The 21,177-nt window shown below is 45.0% G+C and overlaps 7 protein-coding genes across 7 annotated transcripts; 5 read left to right on the plus strand and 2 right to left on the minus strand.

The window, feature by feature from the left end:
- Positions 1 to 1,266: 1,266 nt before the first annotated feature.
- KVR01_013290 (uncharacterized protein) lies at positions 1,267 to 1,869 on the plus strand (the record flags this gene model as incomplete). The annotated part of the gene is made up of 1 exon (XM_044791774.1): positions 1,267 to 1,869. The coding sequence occupies one exon, from the start codon at positions 1,267 to 1,269 to the stop codon at positions 1,867 to 1,869; it is 603 nt and encodes a 200-aa protein (XP_044637744.1).
- A 1,324-nt stretch (positions 1,870 to 3,193) lies between these two features.
- On the plus strand, positions 3,194 to 5,076 carry KVR01_013319 (uncharacterized protein; the record flags this gene model as incomplete). Its single annotated transcript, XM_044783232.1, has 3 exons — positions 3,194 to 3,672; positions 3,737 to 3,862; positions 3,909 to 5,076. The coding sequence occupies 3 exons, from the start codon at positions 3,194 to 3,196 to the stop codon at positions 5,074 to 5,076; spliced, it is 1,773 nt and encodes a 590-aa protein (XP_044637773.1).
- Positions 5,077 to 8,241: 3,165 nt separating this feature from the next.
- Positions 8,242 to 9,449, plus strand: KVR01_013313 (uncharacterized protein; the record flags this gene model as incomplete). Its single annotated transcript, XM_044785653.1, has 2 exons — positions 8,242 to 9,014; positions 9,110 to 9,449. 2 exons carry the CDS (start codon positions 8,242 to 8,244, stop codon positions 9,303 to 9,305), a joined length of 969 nt encoding a protein of 322 aa, XP_044637767.1. The 3' UTR covers positions 9,306 to 9,449.
- Positions 9,450 to 9,998: 549 nt separating this feature from the next.
- On the minus strand, positions 9,999 to 10,658 carry KVR01_013323 (uncharacterized protein; the record flags this gene model as incomplete). The annotated part of the gene is made up of 1 exon (XM_044788275.1): positions 9,999 to 10,658. The coding sequence occupies one exon, from the start codon at positions 10,656 to 10,658 to the stop codon at positions 9,999 to 10,001; it is 660 nt and encodes a 219-aa protein (XP_044637777.1).
- A 4,565-nt stretch (positions 10,659 to 15,223) lies between these two features.
- On the minus strand, positions 15,224 to 16,482 carry KVR01_013251 (uncharacterized protein; the record flags this gene model as incomplete). The annotated part of the gene is made up of 3 exons (XM_044786594.1): positions 15,224 to 15,544; positions 15,748 to 15,843; positions 16,177 to 16,482. 3 exons carry the CDS (start codon positions 16,480 to 16,482, stop codon positions 15,224 to 15,226), a joined length of 723 nt encoding a protein of 240 aa, XP_044637705.1.
- A 2,269-nt stretch (positions 16,483 to 18,751) lies between these two features.
- On the plus strand, positions 18,752 to 19,736 carry KVR01_013315 (uncharacterized protein; the record flags this gene model as incomplete). The annotated part of the gene is given in 2 exon segments (XM_044790888.1): positions 18,752 to 19,706; positions 19,717 to 19,736. The coding sequence occupies 2 exon segments, from the start codon at positions 18,752 to 18,754 to the stop codon at positions 19,734 to 19,736; spliced, it is 975 nt and encodes a 324-aa protein (XP_044637769.1).
- Positions 19,737 to 20,058: 322 nt separating this feature from the next.
- Positions 20,059 to 21,023, plus strand: KVR01_013274 (uncharacterized protein; the record flags this gene model as incomplete). The annotated part of the gene is made up of 3 exons (XM_044783021.1): positions 20,059 to 20,276; positions 20,433 to 20,542; positions 20,653 to 21,023. 3 exons carry the CDS (start codon positions 20,059 to 20,061, stop codon positions 21,021 to 21,023), a joined length of 699 nt encoding a protein of 232 aa, XP_044637728.1.
- Between the last annotated feature and the right edge of the window lie 154 nt (positions 21,024 to 21,177).

Consider the following 21,177-nt stretch of genomic DNA (forward strand, 5'->3'; position numbering starts at 1 on the left):
ACAACGGTAAACACTCGAACACCTAGTGTGTGATAGCATAAAGGGAAAGCTTAAAGACTGAATCTTGCTGGGTATCGTTATCTGCACGATCGTGGTAGGTGGCCTTAAACGTTGCTTTTATCCCCTTTAGAACCTTGGAAGCGTAAATCCGAGCGCTATTGCCACCTATCCCAGTCTTGTGTTTTGCAGGTCAGCACCTGGGCACTTGGGATAGTGGTCCACAAGAAAATGGGCGATTTGAAAATCTAGAAGAGTTTGATTGCAGGCCTCTCGGGCAAGACAAATAGAAACTAACAATTCAGCTGGGTCGCTGGTGTGGAGTTGAGATCAGGGTAATCTCTCATTTCTAATAAAGTGCCTCTAGCTTATTTTTCTTCCATTCGAGTTCTTCTGAGGCTCCTGATTCTGTTTCAGTTGCGGCCCAGAACGTGATCCAAGGTATTCTGCCACCTGTTGTGTATGAGAACTGAGACGACTACAGGCAAATACTCGTTCAGTAATTAAGGATACAGCTGAACACTCTGGTGATCCCTTACTTAACAACACAAGAAACCCCTCCAAGAAATTGTGCCTCCATAAAGGAATTCCTTTTCTTTTCATTTTGCATCTTTTTTCTCATGAGCCAAGACAAATGGCTTGACAATTCCTCCACTCCCAACTGTCATCGAAAAGAGTACTCAATTCAATGCCCCGCAGATGGAATGAATGGTACCTACCTAGGCAGATAGCTTCCCGGGCCCTGGAGTACCTAGGTACTTCGTGGGCCACTCTCAGTGTGATCCGTTGCATCACCTCACCAAAGACCTTATTACTGCCGGCACCATTTGATACTCTATTCGGTAGAACTTAGGCTAAGAAACAGGAGGTGGAGCTTGGTTGCTCTTGATCTGCAATCAAGCCTGATTTTTCAATTGGCCACGGTTTCTTGGCACAACTATGTACGAACGAATAGAAGTGTAGATAACTGTTCCAGCCGCGAAACGGTTTAGCCGACATGGCTTTGGAAAAGTACATATTTCCCGCACCCCACTGGTAGCTGAACGGGAGGTTCTTGATTTATATTGCCGGCCCCAACCACTGGAGAACCCGAAGCAAACCCGGAAGATAGCGACCCAACTTTCCCAGCCAACTGCATCGCCATTTGTCACACAAGTTTCAACAGGGGCAAAATTCTATAAGCACTCCATGCTCCTCGAGGACGTCTGATTTTGCTAAATTAGCCCATGAGCCTCGGGCCCAGATTCCATGGACAAAAGCCTCCCAACTATGCATATGAACCTACTCTCCTTTCTGGCCGTCGCGGCCTCAGCATGGGCGCAGAAACCATGGGCAAATAATTCCATGGGGTTCATCGGGTGTTACATGGCGGATGACACTGCTGAGGGCTACGTCACCAACGGCGGTACTCGAATGTGGGGGCCCTATGGGACCAGGGACCTCGTCGTCCAGTCGTGGACCGACAGCAACTCGACGGCATGGCAAAAGTTCGACCAACAGGTCGCCCTGTATGGGAGGCCAGAAGCGGTGTGGGTACAAATCTGCGTCTTCGAGGACCCGGGGGCCACCTACGATGAGGTCAAGCTGCTCATCGCCAACGCTCGCGAACACGCTCTACCTGGTGCCTCGATCTTCATCACTGGCCAGCCATTCTATAACAATAACCACACTTGCCCTCTATCTGGGGCTAACGGGCCAAAAATGACCGATGATCTGGCCAGACAGGCCGCCGGGGACGCTTCTCAGAGGGTGACCTACCCCGGTAGATTTGTCTTATACAACCAAGACGTGGCTGATTACTGCCACGCCAATGGTGGCGGGAAAAGGACGCTCGGGGAACAGGCTTTGAGCTTCTTCGAGGACATTGATTAGTATTGAGGCAGAGTGATACTAATAAGGAAGTCACTTGGTGGTCCTTCGCACACTTTCTGACTGCGTTCTTCCCACAGCATTGGACCACCAGTGTCAGGGCTCCAGCTTGCTTTCAGCCTTGCTTCATGCTGCTAATGGTATTTGCATATCTCAATATTTAATTTTCTCCACGCAAGATTAGTCTGGCCTGTTATTTGTATGATATTCGCGCATTTCCTCGCAAAGACTTTTCAATGCCAACAACAGCTCAATGGCAAGGAATTCCTAGACAAAATCCAGCCATGGCTTGCGTAATCCCCTATGTCTACATTCATAAACTACCTAATATGCAGGCACGAATCCTGTCACGGGAGATACTCTTATCTCTAAAGACAATCAAAATTTATTCTATTTGTCCTACAATGTTCACAAATAGTCTTGATCGGTCTTGAACGTTTACCGCCGCATGAAGGCCTCACATTCGTTTTATATGCATTGGGATTGGAAACAAAACCACCCCACATTATTGATCATCCACAACAGCGCAGGGTCGTGCCAATGGAGTAATCACATGCAGGGTTTCTCGATCCATTGGGGGTGCAATGGCAGCTGCGCATTGACAGACAATGAGAAAACCACCTTCCTAAAGGGCTCGACCGGTCGGTGGCCGTCGCGTAGCATCGCCCCGCTGTCGCTACAATGCCCAAGTCGTGCCTAAATTTGAAAAGCTACGGATAGAGTACAGAGTACCATCATGAATCCCATGGTATAATGCCAAGCTTGATGCCAGCTGAACACCGCCAATGTGTGTCTTTTTGGATCCTTGAAACGTGGTCCAACAATATCAAGCATTGGAACGGCGTTGACGCCAAGACTGAATTACCCGAAAAGAGGTGACGAAGCACGGCACTTGTCCCATTTTGCAGCCAGCGAATATCGGGGGGCTTCCGATGTTCCCGCGGGGGCGGATATACCTTGGGAGATAGATCCATCAACTGTAAAGATTCCAGCCAGGCACAGGCTCCTGTGGTCGCATCCCTACTACGTACCTAGGTAGAAATTTGATGGGGAGGAAATCGGGATGATTGGGTCCGACCACTTTCAGACCGGTCAGTATGGTGGCCAGTGCCAAGAGTTGTTGTCTCGGGTCTCTGATAAAGGTGTCCATTATTTTCCAAATGCAGACAGGAAAGAATCAAACACTGCAGACAGGGCGGGGTCAGTGGGGAAGTGTGCTGCTGAGGACCGGATGAGTATAGAAGAGCAACACCCGCTTCACCACCTGCTGGAACTGAGCATTTGGCGGCTGTAGAAGTAAAGTCTTCATTGAAAGATCGTCCTCAACATGCTTCTCCGCGCTTCTACGATTCTCCTGGGTCTGGGGGTGCTATCTGACGCTCTCACCACACGTCAGGCCGCCGACGAGTACGACTATATCGTGATAGGTTCTGGGCCTGGGGGAGGAATAGTCGCTTCCAATGTAGCTCGGGCTGGCTATTCCGTCTTGCTTTTGGAGGCTGGTGACAACGCGGCCGAAGAACCCTTTGGTGCCTATCCAGCCTCGTCAACATGGGACTTCTTCGTCAAGCACCACGAAGAGGAAGCCAAAACTATGAAGTTCAGGTTCCTGACCTGGCGAACAACTGCTGGCCAGTACTGGGTTGGGAACTCCGGCCAGCCATCCGGAGCGAAGTTGCTTGGGGTCTACTACCCACGAGGGGCGACTGTCGGGGGCTCATCCATGATTAATGCCATGGTGACATACCTGCCTCCCGACAGCGACTGGGATTATATTGCAAACTTGACCGGAGACACGTCCTGGAGGTACTCAATCTGATTAATCAAACCTGATCTCAGCCAACACACGAGTCGCTGACACATGGTATAGTGGTTCATCCATGAGGACTCTCTTCCAAAACATCGAGCATAACAACTACCTCCCAAAAGGCACAGCTGGTCACGGCTTCGATGGCTGGTTCCAAACCAACTCGCAGGCTGGGTTCGCGCAAAACACGTGCAGAAGCCGCTGCGCTGGGAAAAGACGCCAACCAGGTCCAAAGCATGATCAGTGCCGACCCCAACTTCCTCGCGGCCGACCGCGACAAACAAGTGGGCATTTGGGGACTCGCCTCCCACCAGAATGCCCAAGGCCAGCGCTTCAGCTCTCGTCACCGTGTGCAAGAGACTCTGAACAACAAAGAATGGCCTTTGACTCTAAAGATGAACGCTCTGGCCACCAAGATCCTGTTTGACACAAACTCCACCGCCTGCGGTGGTGTTCCCAAGGCAACTGGCGTCGAGTACCTCACAGGCCAGTCGGTCTACAAGGCAGACCCGCGCAACAGTGGTGCAGCCGGCACCAAAGCCACAGCCCGGGCACGCAAGGAAGTCATCGTATCAGGGGGCACTTTCAACACCCCACAGCTCCTCCAACTCTCCGGTATTGGCCCCGCGTCTCTGCTGGAGTCTCTCAAAATTCCCGTGCTCGTCGACTCTCCCGGCGTCGGCGCCAACCTCCAGGACAACCAGGAGATGCCGGTGGTCGGACGCTCCAAGAACGGCCAGGGCTCCGGTGCAGGCTACACATTCATCAAGACGAACCACACACAGAACGACGAGCGCGACGTCTGGATGATGCACGGCGCCCCATTCCGCGGATTCTGGCCACCAGCTAACCGTCTCAGCAACCGTCCCGGGCCACAGGACGCAGCGGGAACACTCAGCATGAGCATGGTCAAGCAGCACGTTGCCAACCGCGCCGGCTCGGTCAGGATCGTCAGCACGGACCCCAGGGACCCACCGGACATCAACTTCCGGCTCTACACGCAGGGCCGCGAGCAGGACATGGGCGCAGTCAAGGATTACGTCGCGTGGGCACGCCGCGTACACAAGGCGACCGCCGCGCCTGTTGGCCCCATCACGACCATCGAGCCCCCATGCCCCAGCGGCGAGGACGCCAACGGTAGCTGCGGTAAGGCGGATGAGGACTGGATCGAGGGCCAGACCTTTGGGCACCACTGCACCAGCACGGCGGCGATCGGTGCTGAGGGAGACAAGAATGCTGTGCTTGACTCCAAGTTCAGGGTCCGCGGTGTCAAGGGGCTCCGTGTCGCTGATGCTAGCGTGTTCCCCAAGATCCCGGGCATCTTCCCTGCGGTGTCGACGTTTATGGTTGGGCAGAAGGCTGGCGAGGCTGTGATTGCTGACGCCACTGCCGATCAGTGCTGAAAGGGCCTGGGTGCATCCAGATCATTGATGTCGTGCAACAGATTTTCAGGGTGGGGCTCAGTGTTTTGGATGGTGAATAAGGATGTTTTGCAGAATAAATGCGAGTGGGTAAGGTGAACTGGAGGTGAACAATGGGATCTGCAACCCACGTGCCATTATCAAATGCCAATTCGTCTTGTTGACTATAACTGGATTATCAAGACCTAATACCATGGGAGCTTGATTTTATGAGAATCTCGTACGGCTCCTAATGCTGGTGGTCTCTTTGTTCCCCCGCCCCACCCCGCCCTCCTTCCGTGCTGTTTGGCTCTTCCTCAAGTCACTGCACATGATTGAAACGTGCTTCAGCCTGCACTGTGTCATCCAGCGAGATTAAATCCGCGTCAAGGTGTCAATAGTGTTTATCTTGTGGGGCAATGGATCTCGTTGCAGATACCACTCGAACACGTAACTACTTAGGGAAGTAGTCCGGACGGGTAGCAGGCGGTTGCCTTAAGCCTGTAAGTTTTATATGGTTTTTGCAACCGAGCATGTCAAGAGTATCTCACCTAGATATGTGGTTTCGCTTCTATTCCGTATGTGGTTTCGCTTCTATTCCGTATACGTCTGAGGACATACATGGCGCCTTCATACGGTGCTAACCTAGATATACGGAAATCAAGAGAACGTAGATTTATAAGGTAAAAAACGGAGGGTATAGGACAATGAGCTAGCGTCTATGCACCTAGTAAGTTAGTCTATATACCTAGCATTTTCTTTTTATATATTTAATATCTATTTTTATATATAGGGTTTATAGAAAACTATATACCTAATTAGGATTTTTTAAATTTTTAATATTTAAAGTATAAACTCCTTTTAATACCTCTTTTAATACCCTTTTATTTTTACTTTTTAATAACCCTTTTAATATACCTTTTAACCCTTTAATATACCTTCTAACCTATATATCTTTAAGTATATCTAAGTACTAACTAAGTATTTAAATACTAATTAAATATTAGAAAGTTAAAAAGTAAGAAGATAAAAATAAAAATTATACTTTTTTTAACTTTTTAATATTCTTTTAAACCTTTTAACCCTTTAAACTTCTATCGTTTTAATGTTTAATTAATATTTAAATATTTAGTTAATACCTAAATATATTTAAAGGTATATAAGTTAGAAAGGGTATTAAAAAGTAAAGGTAAAGGGTTTTAAAAGGTAAAGGTAAAGAGGTTTAAAAGGGGTTTATATTTAAAGTATTAAAAATTAAAGAAAAAGTATATATTATAAAGTTACTTAATATTAACTTAAAAGCTATTTATAAATATAAGAGAGTTATTAAGAAATATATATATTAAATATATAGAAAGAAAATACTAAGTGTGTAAACTAACTTATTAAGTATATAAATATTAGTTTTAAAATAACTTTTAATCTTTTAATTTTTATAAGTAATATTTATAAATATTTACTTTTAAAAATAGTTTATTATTAATTACTATTTAATAACTATTATATATTTAAAGATAAAGTTATTAGAAATTATTATTATATTCTTAACTTTTATTTTTATATAATAATAATTATTTTTATAATATTTTATAAATATATTATTTTTAAAAGTAAAATTTTAAAAGTAATATTATTAAATAACTTTAAGTTTTATTATATAATAAAATATTATTATTAACTTAAAATTTAATCTTTTAAATATTATAATATAAAATAAAAGTAATACTTTATATAATAAAAATAAAGTTTTTACATTTATTATTATTTATATTTTATAATTATAAGTTATTAAGTTAAAATTCTTTTTATATATATAATAAAAATTATAAATTATAATAAATTTTATTTATAATAATTAAATTAATATATTAAATAAATTATAATAAATATTAAAGTTTACTTTTATAAAGAAGTTACTTTATACCCTTTATTTTTACTTTATAAATCTTCGTTCTTAAAAATAATAAGATTTATAAAATTAAATAATAGAATTAAAACTCGGTATATAGTACCTATATTAATTTAAAAGATATAACGAACTTAAATTAAATACTTTAAAAAAGTATTTATACTTTTAAGTATATCGACGATCTTTTATACTATATAAGAAGATCTTATAAATAATTTTTAAATCTTTATATATAGAGATTAATAAGTTATTATAAGTATTTTAATATTTCTATAATTATTTAAGTATATATAATTATTTAATTTATTATTTATTTAATATAAAGCTTATATTATTTAAATAATATAAATATTTAAATAATAGTATAAAAGTTTAATATTTTTACTAATATAAACTTAAAGTTTCTTTATTATAATAATATTAAAACTTAATTTAATATTAAAACTAATACTTATTATATTTAATATAGTTTTACTTCTATTTTATATATATTTAAGAATATATATAACGTTTTATATAATAATAAACACTTAAAACTTAATATTTAAAAAAAATATAATATTAATAATAATAATTAGAATATAATAAATATTTATAACTTAAATTTTATAAAATAAAAATAAAGTTTAAAGATATTATTTAAATAACGATATTAATTATTATATTTTTTAAATAATAATAAAAAATAAACTTATTTTATTTAATTATATTAATAATTTAATAAAGTTAATTTAAAATATAAATAATAAAAAATAGTAAGAGGGAGGTGGAGGAGTGAAGGTATGCCACTTATATACTATTAGAGATAACTAATAGATAGATTAGTTATTATAGTCTTTTAGCCGGACGGTTAAGGTGTGTGGCTAGTACTTGCGCCTTTCATTGTAGGAGGGAGGAAGAAGGGGGAGGACGGTGGATAAAAGAGGAGGGTAGGGGGGAAGAAAGAAGTAAGAAAGAGAAATAAAAGTAAATTAAATAATAATAAATAAAATAATAAGTAAATTAATAATTATTATTTATTAAATACTTATTTTAAATTATTATATTATAATTAGTTTTTTAAAACTTATATATTATAATATACTTTTATTATAATTATAATATTTACATTATTATTTTCTTATAAACTATTATTAAAGTAAGTGTAGTAAAGTGTATAGTAAGCCTATTTAGTGTCCATGTGATCACCTAGGTACTAATAAAGTCACCGACTTTTCAGTCTAACCTTTAGCGTAAAACTAAATTGCTTATATAAGCTGATGGCAGCCTCAGTCCTTTTTTCAACTGCCACCCCTAAGTTCGTTTGTCTCCTTCGGAACCAACGCCCCCACCATCACTTCACGTCTTTATTCATCCACCCCAGACACAATGTCAGCGAATTGGACCACCGGCCGAAACTGGCGAGGCGACAACAGCGGCTCTCGATCAGGGACACACCGGCAGCAGGGAAACCTTCGGCAGGATTCCCAGACCATGAGCCCGAGCACGGACGAAGCGCTACGAAGATCGCGGAGGGCAAGCGCATCTACCTCGGCAACCTCCTCTACGAAGTCAAGCCCAGTGAGATCGACGATATGCTGACTGCAAATGGCTTTCGAGAAGACGTCGAGAATGTCCATATATCCATCGACGCCGTCACAGCGCGTAACCCAGGATACTGTTTTATCGATTTCACGAGCTCCGACAGCGCACAGTCAGCGCTTGAGAGCCTGGCAGGCAGTACCATTAGGGATCGGCCTGTGAAGGTCGGGCCGTGCAAGCCCAAGGGGGCCGAGAGAGCATGGAGGAAGCCCGACTACAAGCCGACATCCCAAAGATGGGGTGATTGGAGAGCCCAGCGCCCGAGCGATGACGAAGGCCGTGCGTCTGACAGCCGAGAGTCACAGCAAGGACCCCACAAAGCCCTAGAGCACTTCCAAGGCGTAAAGGAGAGTGGCGCATCAGCTAGAATTTATCTTGGCGGACTTGGCAAGATGAGCAACCAGGGAGAGCATGATGAGGAGGTTCAAAATTTGCTTGACGGCTTCAGCATGTGAGTCCTTCCACGACAATAACCCGCTGCAATATGAAAATGCAGTGTGTATGAAACGGATGAATGTGACACTAACACAGTGGGAATTTATTCAGCGTCGCCATCAGCAAACGGATTACTCCACATCCATCGACACAAACAAAGCCTGGCAATCATCATTACTGTTTCGTAGATTTTGAGACCAAGGCTGATGCCGAGGCTGCCATCCGCCTCTTGAATGGCAGAGCTATTCCGGGAGGCAGGCTTCGTTTGTCCATGGCCCATGGGCTTCCTACTAGCGCCAGGGAGTAACCGAGCTCACAATACGATGATCTCAAGTGCTGGCACTTCGCATCGTTGCCGGACAACATGACACTGATCACTTTTAAAACAATTGGTAATGAGTTTTTGATTATTGTGATTCTGGCCAATAAACCCCCCCCCCCAAAGTCTTGCTATTGTATGTTATGTTCCCAGCTAGCTTATTGTTATTCTACACACAATGCTACAAAATCCTATACCTACTAGACCGGGGGTCCATAGGTTTGGTAACAGTTTGCTTATAGAGCTAATCAAAGTGCCAGAATTAACAGTTCCCTAACGGGTAATGGTTTCTACTCTAAATACTAGCTTCTACTTGGCCCCCTAGCCGAAACGAAGTCAAGGAAGAGGAGGGAGGAGGAGGATGTAGGATGTAGGAGAAGGGAGGAGGGAGGAGGGAGGAGGGAGGAGGGAGGAGGGAGGAGGGAGGAGGGAGGAGGAGGAGGGATTGGTTTTGGGCAGAAACGGACGGTCATTTTCTAGGATTTCTATTTCTTCCCAAGCATTGACTAACTTCCACCAATGTACAGTAGGCGTGAATACCTAGGTAACTGATTTATTCATATGTCCACGGACTCCCCACGAGATAGTTCCAAGCCCGCCATACCGTAGTAAATCCTGGGAGATGGATGGATCTTGATAGCACTCTACTAATTGCCACTTTTGTGGTGACCGAGGCTCTCCTTAGCGCCCGTGCCCAGTCAACTCGCCGTCGTATAATGTAGTTTGTTGACCCTTAATCACGGGCGGCGCGATGCCCACCAGATCCCGGTTGGCCAAGTCCCACCACAGCTCCAAAATGCTCCGCGTGGTCATATTGGTCCATCCGAGAAACGCCTGCCCGGCCATGAACGGGTGCTTCGGCACGTAATGGGCGTCATGATAGTCGGCCTGCACGCACTTGACCCAAAACTCGTCCCGGCCGACGGCGTCGAGGACCTCTGCGTCCGCGAGCAGGAAGTGACGGCGGGTGGGGTTATACGCATGCATGATAGGCATTTTGCCGTCACGAGGGTTCGCCTCACCCTCCTGGTAGAGCTCACGCACCTGATCCATCGATAAGCCATCGAGTCTGTCAGGGTCGGAACGTGGATCCAGCCGGAAGAGGGATCTGAGTGTGGGTGCAGCCGGCTCCGACGCGCCGTGGGCCTCGATCTCGTCCAGGGCCCGGGCCTCGATCTTGGAGATGAGACTTAGCCACTGTTGGTCGGTGGTCGCGCCATAAGCGGTACGATAGATCGTGAAGCCCCAATTATGGTAGTACTGGTACCGGTCAGACTCGACAATGGATATGCCCTCGGGAGGGTGGAAGAGGCTGGCGAGGAGTTTGGGCAGCTTCGACATGTTGGATGGAATTGTCCAAGATTGCTGACGGTTTGTCAGTCGTTTCAGAGTCCTCGTGATAGTGGCGTGGCGTGATGGTCATGGAAAGGATGCAAACAGATTCGTCGCTGGAGTCAAAACTGCGATGTGACCGATGTGACGTAGGCAGAAACTTGAGTCAAGATAAGGAAGGCACTTCTACATCCAATATTGCCACTGTCAGCAAGGATAGATTGATAAATCAATGCCCAGACCGCCAAGATATATTAGTGCTTCGCAACTGAGTTCCGCGAAGGTGGGAAAGTGAGACCCTGCGTCTCGCCTCACTCGAGTAGGTAAGATTCAAATAACACTCAGCACAAGTGTGACCGCCAAGGTGAAGGATTCAGGCAGAAACCCCTCAGTCATGCGAATTAGCGCATGTAAGAGCTGCACGTCAGGGTTGGTGCTACACAGCATCAATCTGAGGATCTACAGTTGCAATGGAATTTGTTAACCCTGGGTCTTAGATTTTGACCACTGTATGAAGGCGCCACATATGCTTTATATGTATAGGGATTAGAAACTAAAATACCATTTGCTTTCTTTGGTGTTATTCTGACATTTTTCAAGCAACAAGTATCAGAGCGGTACTTATAGTTTCGCGGAATGAAGAAAACACCAAGCCCGACAATAGTATGTTCTAAAATCTCTTCCCAAACTGCAACTCGGGACCCTTTTGAAGCGAGATGTACGCATCCTCCAACTGGAACTATTCTTTGTCAACATGATCACACCCCAGCAGAAAACCCGGATCCCTTCCAAAATCCAGCCTATAAAGCGTTCTAGCCAATGTAAGCATCATCTCCACCACTGCCAGGTTCTTCCCAAGACAGGCCCCAGGGCCGGCGGCGAAGGGGTGGAAGTTGGATCTCATCCAGGCCACAGCCTCCTTTGACCCCGCCGTGTCGTTAACGATCCACCGCTCAGGGCGGAATGTCTCAGCGTCCCCATAAGCAGCCTTGCTTCTCGAGTTCAACCATGCGACAGACCCAACAATCGTGCCCTCGGGGTAGTAGCGCCCTTTGACCTTTATACCCCCTGGAAGTACCTCACGGGGCAACTCGCAAGGCCTAGAAGGATTAAGACACATCCCTTCATCTATACAGGCCCTCAGATATGTGTAGCCTGAGAGCTCAGGACCTAAGGTAATATTATCTGTAGAAGTAAAGATTGTTCTGATTTTATGCATAAGTTTCTCATATTGCTCAAGATTATTGGTTAAGTAGAAGAATATACCGGACAAGCTAATGGCTGTAGTATCAGATCCAGTAATGATCATGAGATTGGATTCTGCTTGAAGTTCGTTGTCGTCGTCAGCGGGAAGACCGGTGTCCGGATTTATGACCAAGGCCTAGTACTCCACAACAGCTCAGGAGCACGATAGAAACGACGAGGCAATAGATGATTGCCAGGAGAAGTCGAGAAGCCGAATTTGGAACCTTTGTCTCTCAACCTCGGATTGAGAGTTCGGGTTCTGGTGCTCCAAGCAGTGAGATGCCAGCATTGAGGTCTTCTCGTGCCTGGCGTTTCTGGGTGATATTTCCACCTCTGTGTCTTGGGCAATTTCTCATTGCCCTCAAAGCCGTGATTCCGACAGCATCCCTGCCAAAGATCTCATCGGATTTGGAAGCGGGTGATAACTGGGTCTGGATTGTGAACGCATATCTCCTCACAAAGTGTGTATCTAGACACTTCTTTCCAAGCCTAACTATGCCTGTGAAGTCGCTGGGACGGTACTGATGAACGTCACTAGCACCGTCTTCATCCCAATATTTGGAGAGTCCGCCGCCATCTTTGGCAGACGCTGGCCCACAATATTTGCTACGTCCGTGTTCATTCTCGGCAGCGGTATAGCTGGAGGTGCTACGTCCACCGCCATGCTCCTTGGTATGTCTTGACTTTACCTTCCCCGCTTTCTTTTCTATATACGTTTACTGACCTCACCCATAGCTGGGCGCGCCGTGCAGGGCTTGGGAGGCGCAGGCGTCAGCGTTTTTGGGAATGTCATTGTCTCCGACATAACTACGGTCCGGGAGCGCGGAAAATTCATGGCTAGTGTACGCAACCCTTGGGCTCGGGCTTGCTGTTGGGCCCTTGCTCGGAGGTGTCTTGGCTGAGGCAAACTGGCGTTGGGATTTTGCGAGATGTGCCCCATGCCATTCCAACCTTGGACATCGTAGAAACCTTCCAGTTGGGCCCGCCAACTTCAGTGTACTGACTTGGAATTGGAACAAGTGGATCAACCTACCTCTCGGTGGAGTTGCCTTGGCCATGATGGTCCTCTTCCTCCACGTCGACGTTCCTTCGACCTTATATGTTCGCCGGGGCATCAAAGACGTTGACTGGATTGGCAACATCCTCATCATTGGAAGCCTAGTCAGTATCCTGATCGCTCTTACATGGGCTGACACCAGATATCCATGGACTTCGTGGAGGATCCTCGTTCCGTTCATTATTGGATTCGCAGGTCTAGCCGCCTTCCACACCTAAGAAGCAAGCAGCTTTTGCAAACACCCGACAATTCCCCCCAGCCTATTTAGGACCCGGTCCGCAGCGGTTGCCTTTGCCATTACTTTCGCATGGGAGTCCTTTCGGCGTGGAGGACTTACTTTATCGTTCTCTACTTCAAGGGCGTGCTCCTCAAGTCTGCGGCTCCAGCCGGCGTATTACTGCTTCCGGCTGTCCTTGTTTATATAACATCATTAATAGTCCGAGGAATCATTCTTTCCAAAACAGGTCGTTACAAGCCCGTCCATGGTCTGGCATTGCTTATAGTTGTTCTGGCAAGCGGGCTATCTATTGATTTCAACCAATACTCGTCGTTGGCCGAGATTGTCATATACCAGATGATCGCGGGTATCGGTACGGGAATACTTAGTCAGTTACCCTTTCCCTCCATGACAGGAAACCTGGTTTGTGAGGAGATGGAATTCTGTACCGGTACAATTTCTTTTGGAAATGTTGAGCCATTCTAACTTCTCTCAAAGTCAGCACTGCCCTTCCAGCCGCACAAGCCGCCCTCGACGACGAAGAAGCCGTGGCGGCGAGCGCTCTTTAGGCGTATATTCGCCTTTTCAGCATTACAGGGCATTTCCATCCCAACAGCTATTTTCAACAGCAGGTTTGCGGTCAAGTCCTACAAGATCTTAGATCCTACTATTCGCAACACACTAGGCCAGGGGAATACCTATTCTCATATCTCCAGGGAATATTTATCATCACTAAGCCTTGCAATCCACTATAAGGTAGTGAATGCTTACCTAAATACCCTCAGAGTAGTTTGGTATGTCTACCTCCCCTTAAGTGTGGTTGCACTGGCTATCATTTTCCTGGAGAAGGAGGTTGTCATGAGGACAACAAGGGAAAATAAGAATAACAACTCCCAGGAGGAAGCCGGGGCCAAGAATCAGTCAGAATGGGCTTAAGGTGATGATAGCGGCCTGTTGACCATGCGTTCCTGAATCGAAAGTCAAAGTGTCGAAATGCCCAGCTTGAGCTTCAATGCTACCATGAATCCAACTGCAGCGAAGTTGCAACGGCCCGTTTCAGACCACTCTGAGAAAAGGAATGAAGTCAAGAAATTTCCACCTAGCATACCGGAGCGTGTAGTCTCTCTAGGTAATAAAGTCGGCCAGGGCTAATGTAGACCCACAAGCTAATGAGTATAGATCTACTCAGATTGGCTCGGGCGACATAATTTAGTAAATAACTATTTACTTAACTTTAGCTATATTGTATTTTTTATTTAACCTATTTATTTATTTATTATTTTTTTAACTTTCAGACTAGTTATTACTTTATACTTTATGTATAAAGTTAATAATTACTTAATATATACTTTTAAACTTATTTATATATAGAGTTACTAACTTCCTTTATAAGGCTCTTTTTTTTACTATATTCCTTATATATTATATAAAAGTAAATAAATCTTTAATAATAAAGTAGTATACTTAAAAGAGGAAGATTTAATTCTTAATCTTTTTATAGAATTTATATAGGAAAGCTTTTTTAAATAAATTTATTATTATAGTATTATTATTCTATTAGTAGCTATATACTTAGAATAGGGACTATAGTTTAGTTTATTTAGTAAGGGTAGATTTAAGTGGTTATTAAGTGTATTAATAAAGAAGAGCTAGCTTACTAAGTTTTATATTATAGGATTCTTCTTTTTATAAGGGTTATTTTAAAACTATTTTAGTCTTATTATATAACTACTTTATTAGCTTTTTAATATAGTGTTATTAAGAGTAATACTTTTTAACTTTATTTATATAGTATAAAGTTTAACTATATACCTATATATTATATTCTTTTTTTATTATTATTAATACTATATTTCTTTAAATATTAAATCTTAAATATTTATTATTATACAAAGGTACTATATATATTTTATATATATAGAAATTAAAAATAAAACTACTAACTATTTACTTCTATAATATATAGCAGGCCCACAGTGAAAAATAAGGTCTACACACAGGTGGTACGGTTATACCATCCGTCCTTTGACCTTGCGAATATCCGGTCTCGTATTCTTACACCCCTTCAGGTTCGAACCATTGAGGTGACGACGGCGTGATGCGCCGCATGCCCTCTTCCACTGCAGCCAGCTCTGCCTCATCTATATCTATACCCGCCGCTTTTTTCTCCTGAAGCTCCATCCATTTGAATAGATACTGGACCTCCGGCCAATTTCGCCCATCCATAAACACGCGATGATTGCTTCGCACCTCCGGCTCATTCCTCTCATATCGATCGCGGAATATGTTGTAACGCGACATGGCGTCATGCGGATTGTAGCGGTAACCATTCAACTGTGACGACTTGATGGGCAGGGGACATGGGCAATCGCCCGGCTGCAAAAGATACCGTCCTAAGGACTCGAGCTGGTCTGAGGTGGGTGGATAGAGTGTCAACGGGTCCTTGCGATCGCCGCCGTGAATGTAAACTTCTCTTCGCTGCGAAAACAACACGACAAGTATGTCAGCGTTTGAGTAAAAGTAGTGAGCCCAAGGATGTCTGTGGTCTGATCTTGGAGTGAAAGAGCGGTTGAACTTACCTCAACCCCAGATGGTCCACGATCGAATACCACAACACCGCCAAAGATTCTGGCTTCCGCCCAATACCCAACCACATCCGCGATGCCAGCTGGGTACTGACTGTAAGCAGCGTACCACGGATGAAAAAATACCGCAGGTGGTCGACGTGCGCCTCGTGGATTAGTTTGCAGGCGTGCATCGCGCCACGCCTCGAAGACACTGTGCTTATGGATGCCGTCGTCAAGCTGGAATAGGCGGGCTGCGATTTGGTGGCAGGATCTGGCTAGTAGTTCAATGAGACTAAGGAGGTATTCCTTGGTCTCAGGCTCTGCCCGCTGAAAGTCATGCAAGGTCTGGCAGGGATCAGCATATGAAGGTATCCTACGCATAGAGTGCGGGACAAATCATTTGCATACCGCATTGATGTGTGATCAAAAGAACATACTTACATTTGGTGGGAAAGACAGCATGTAAATATCGAGCTCGTCGCGAAACCTTCTCGCTTTCTCGCGAGCCCCGTCACACATCATCTCATGGCCCAGTACATTCACGGGATGGTCCTCTTTCCAATTGTCATATTGCAGCCAGGTAGCCTTCATTGGCAGACCATCTACAATCTCTGAAAAAGTTGTTTCCGCAATCTCAGACGCCAATATCTTTTCCAAGGCGGTAAGGAACACATAGACATGCTTGGAATTTAATAGTCCCAGATTGAATGGCGCTGGGTCTCCATTTTCGGCCGGATGATCGCTCATCGTCCTCGAGCATCCATGTATCAGAGAGAGGATGTGTGCAGCTTGCAGGAAGTGGGCACAGGACCGTGGTGTCCCGTTGTCTTGGGGTTAGGGTGAACAGGCAGCCGCCCCTGCGCAAGGACTTCCCAATTTCATTTTTGCGACTGCTGTCTGTGACAAGCGAAGTGATGCCGCCCCCCTAGCTAAATTCACATGAATACCCGTGCCACATAAATTTCTTCACCTCCTTTTAAAATAATATTCTTTTAATAAATCTTTTATTATATATCTTAAAAATAAGTGTAAAATATATTAATAATTCTTATTAAATAATTTATAAGAGTATATATTTTTAAATATTTATTTAAATATATTTAAAAGAATTTTTAATAAATTTAATATATATATATATATAAATCTTTTTAAAATTATTTTAAATCTTTATTTAAAATTATAAAAAAACTATTTTTAAAGTTTTTATTTTATACTTTATAAAAATATAATTATATAAAGATAGATCTTTATTTTAAAAGAAGTTATTAATATTTAAAATAATTAATAAATTTATAAAAAATTAAAGAATTATTAAGTTAATTAAAGTATATTAAAATCTATAAAATTTTAATTTTAAATTTAAGGAATATAGAACTTTAAAATTAAACTAAATTATAATATAATAAAGTAATTAAATTAAAAATAATTAAAAGTTATAATTATAAGTCTTTTAACTTTATATTAAAAAGAAATAAAATAATAATATAAATTTATTAAAATAAATACTTTAAAAGTTTAATTATATACTTTATATTATAAAAGTTTTTAATATCTTTTTATATATTTTTAAGTTAAAGAATAAAAGATATATTAAGAAATTATTAATTTAAGAGATAGTAAAGAAATTTATATAGCACGTGTGTATATGCGAATTTAGCTAGGGGGGGGCATCACTTCGCTTATCACAGACAGTGACCGTGCGGCTCTTTCGCCCAACCGTAACCTTGGACCCACCCACCGTCGCCAGCGGGATACCCTAGGGTACCTCAGCGGAACCTACCAGTACTTGTGGCGTACCAAGTGGAACTGCAGCCCACTTGAAGAATGATTATCAATTGAACACAATGGGGTCCGGCCGACTTTTCCACCCCTGTTTGACAATCATCCGCGAACGGTCAACTGATGGCCCGATCCCCCACAAAACCAACATCACTGAATGCACAGGTAGCCCACCGGCCAGAGCACGCAAAAGACTCGGACAGAGCATATGCAGTGTAGTCATGTTGGTTAAGAAGACTTGACATGAAATACAAGTTCCGCTCCTTGGCCCTTTCTGCAACCCATCCACGGGTTATTCGGATGTCTCGATGGGCGTCCGACCAAATCACCAATGTCGCACATTTTCACGTCCACGCACGACCTGCCAGTGCTTGCATTGCTTTCATGGTTGGAGATTTGTCAAATCCTCGCGCGGTAGGTCAAGATTGTGATACCCGTGTCGTATAAAGTGAGAAAGGACTACGAGCTATGAGCTGCTGGAGAAGTCGCGTTTAAATAGAGTGGCCATCACAGCCAGTGGTTACCGTGAAAATATCGGTGAGGGAAAGGAGCAAGATACTATTGGACTAGGTATCACTTCAGATCGACTGAATCCATGGATGTGATCTTATAGATGTACCCGAATACATCTGGGCTTCGCTCCGATAGGCGATGAAGGTATTGCCGATTCTTCCTGTAATTCGAGTTTTCTGCTGTGCACTGTTGCACCTCAGACGCAACAGTAATCCGCTGGCCCTGATTATTGTAAGACAGTGGGGCGCTGCGCCCTTCAGGGGTACTTGTCAACAGAAGCGAATTACACTGACTCCGCTCCTCGTGTCGATGTGTAAGCAGAGCCTCTCGTGCAAAACCACTAGTCGCCTCTATCCAACGGTTTGGGAACTCCCTATCGTTCTGGGCCCTTACAAAGAGGGTTTCAACGCAACCATCTTCTATAAATCTGACAGCTCTTCAATAAGGGATAAGGGATCACTAAACAACACGACGTTTCAAAGCAACTTTTGGCAACGTCAGGCTGATGGCGTCGACTCGTCTGATAATACTATGGAAGTTCAGTACGTGTCCAGACGTTCATAAATTTCAGTCTGGACCATCCAAGCAACAATGAGGAATCGCAGTGCCAATATCTCAAGTCAATAGAAACTATCAGATACCAAAGATTCCTCCCACTGTCACATCAATGAATTTGTCGAAAAGGTCACGGGTCAATAGCCACTGTCAGTCAACGCAATTCAACATGACATCAAAGATCATTACAATAGTGGGAGCTACACGCACCCAAGTCGGGGGCATCATTGACTTTCTAGTGGGCAACCCAGAGTACAAGCTTCGTGGCCTCACTCGCAAACCGGCAAGTGCCTCGGCGCAGGAATTGAAGGCCAAGGGAGTTGAAGTCGTAAAGGCTGACCTGAATGACCTTAACTCACTGCATGCTGCTTTCTCTGGATCTTACGGAGTGTACGGCGTGACAGACATGCCAGGAATGCGGGCAGAACTCGGAGACAACGATGCCGCCATCGCTGCAGAAGAGAGACAGGGCATCAACATCGCCAAAGCCTGTCTCGAGACCCCAGGCCTGCAGCACTTCATCTGGAGCACCCTGCCGGACTCCGTGGGACTCAGCAACGGGACCTTCGACCTGCCCAACTTCCGAGGCAAGGTCGCCGTCGACAACTTCATCCGCGCCCACAGCGAGCTCCTCGCCAAGACCACGTTCTTCTTCATCTCGCAGTATGCGAGCAACTACAACTACGGTCCCCTGGCGCCACACCTGATCCCGGGCGCGGGTGACGGGAAGGGCGACACGTACGTCCAGTTTGTGACGCACCCGCCCGACACGCCAATTACGACCATCGGCGATGTGCGCCGCAACATCGGCCCCTTTGTAGCTGCGATCTTGGCGCAGCCGGAGAAGACCCGCGGCGGCACCACTGTGCTAGCCCACGTCGAGGTCGTGCCCGCCGAGGAGTCACTGCAGATGTGGGCTGACGCGCGTGGAGTCCGAGCGATCAGTATCCCGGTGTCTGCCGAGAAGCTTACCGAGCTGTTCGGGTCGTTTGACTTCTTGGGACTCATGTGGCGATTCTGGGCTGCGCTTGGGGATAGGGCCTGGGGTCTTCCAAGTGGTGGGAAGGTAGTGACGAAGGACGATCTGGGGGTTACCGGGCTGATCGGGCAGGCAGAGAGCTTCCGTACTCGCAGTCCTTAAAATGCAGGGTTGAATATTGGGAACATTGAAGGGGCGGGGGGAAGTTTTGAACAAAGTTCCTGTACTTTACTCACAGAGGCCAGGTTCCAATAATTTGAAAATGAACTTTGCCCCGTCCGAGATACGAGTGAGAAAGTAGCAGGATAAGTTAGCGGTCTACCCGTATGTGAACGTGGAACACATACTAGTACCTAGGTAGTTACGAACGGCTTGGGAGTTTAGAGTGGGGATCAACGGCTTACGGATGGACGTCTCCCATCTTCACCCCCTTGTTCGCCGGCTCCAGCGCGATGCTGGTCGTTTTCTGCCTCTGGGAATGGCACGTCCGGGGCGAAATGGCCCTTATACCCTATCATGTTGTCAAGAGACGGATCGTGTGGGCCAGTACGATGCAAGCTACCTGTCTGTTTGTCAACAACTTTGCGGGTGTCAACTATTTCCCCATCTACTTTCAGGCTGTCAGAGGTGTCGGTCCCTCACTGAGCGGTGTCTATATGCTTCCTGCCATCGTGACGCAAATCCTATCCCTGGTCAGCACTCGCGCTCTGGGCAAGTAAAATTCTTCTGCGATTAGAATTTCCATCGCGCATGACACCAGATCATGAACTCAGATGGGCTGGTTCAAAGAAGACTTGAGGAACTGACAAGGTATCGAGTTTAGTTGGGAAGCTCGGTTACTACATCCCTTTCGCCATTTTTGCCGGTGCAGCAACCGCCGTTGCCAGCGGGTTGATATCAACCTGGAGCCCGGACACGTTCATGGCAGACTGGATCGGTCATCAAACATTATTTGGCGTGCGCGGAATGGGACTACAGATGGTAAGCTTTCCCACACTTGTATCAGCTGCGCATACCCTGGGACACTCTCGCGGCATTCATGACGGAGCATCACTGATGTTAATGCCGACTCTCATAGTGCACAATCGCAGTGCAGAGCAACATCCCAGCAGCCCAGAATCCCACCGCCATCGCCTTCATGGTCTTCATCGAGAGCCTGGTGTCAGCCATCTTCACCGTTGCGGGCAACGTCACCTCCACGCAGACCCTGAGGCGACGAGTCTCGGTTCTCGGACCTTGCGTGAGCCCCGAGGCGGCGCTCGCGGCGGGCGGAGGTGCGAAGGCGGTGCGCTCCCTGCTGACTCCCGGGAGCCCGGAGCTCAGCGGTCTGCTGCTGGGATTCTCGGAGAGCGCCAACTCGGTCTTTTGTTTGTTGACTGCTATAGCTATTGTCCCCTTCACCGCGGATTGGGGCTTGGGCTGGGTTGATATCCACAAGAAGCCAGCTGAGTACAGGGCATAAGGTGCATGTTGGGCATTGTTCTGGCCTTATCGTGGTTTCTTGGTAATTGGAGTGGTGGATAGAGCACGCCAGTCTGAGGCGAAGGTCATCGCAGCACCAAAGAGGCCAATATATTAAGACGAAACTGTCCATGCCAAATGTCACGAACCACCCA

Source organism: Diaporthe batatas (assembly GCF_019321695.1).
Source record: "Diaporthe batatas strain CRI 302-4 chromosome Unknown Contig00025, whole genome shotgun sequence".
Taxonomy (NCBI): domain Eukaryota; kingdom Fungi; phylum Ascomycota; class Sordariomycetes; order Diaporthales; family Diaporthaceae; genus Diaporthe; species Diaporthe batatas.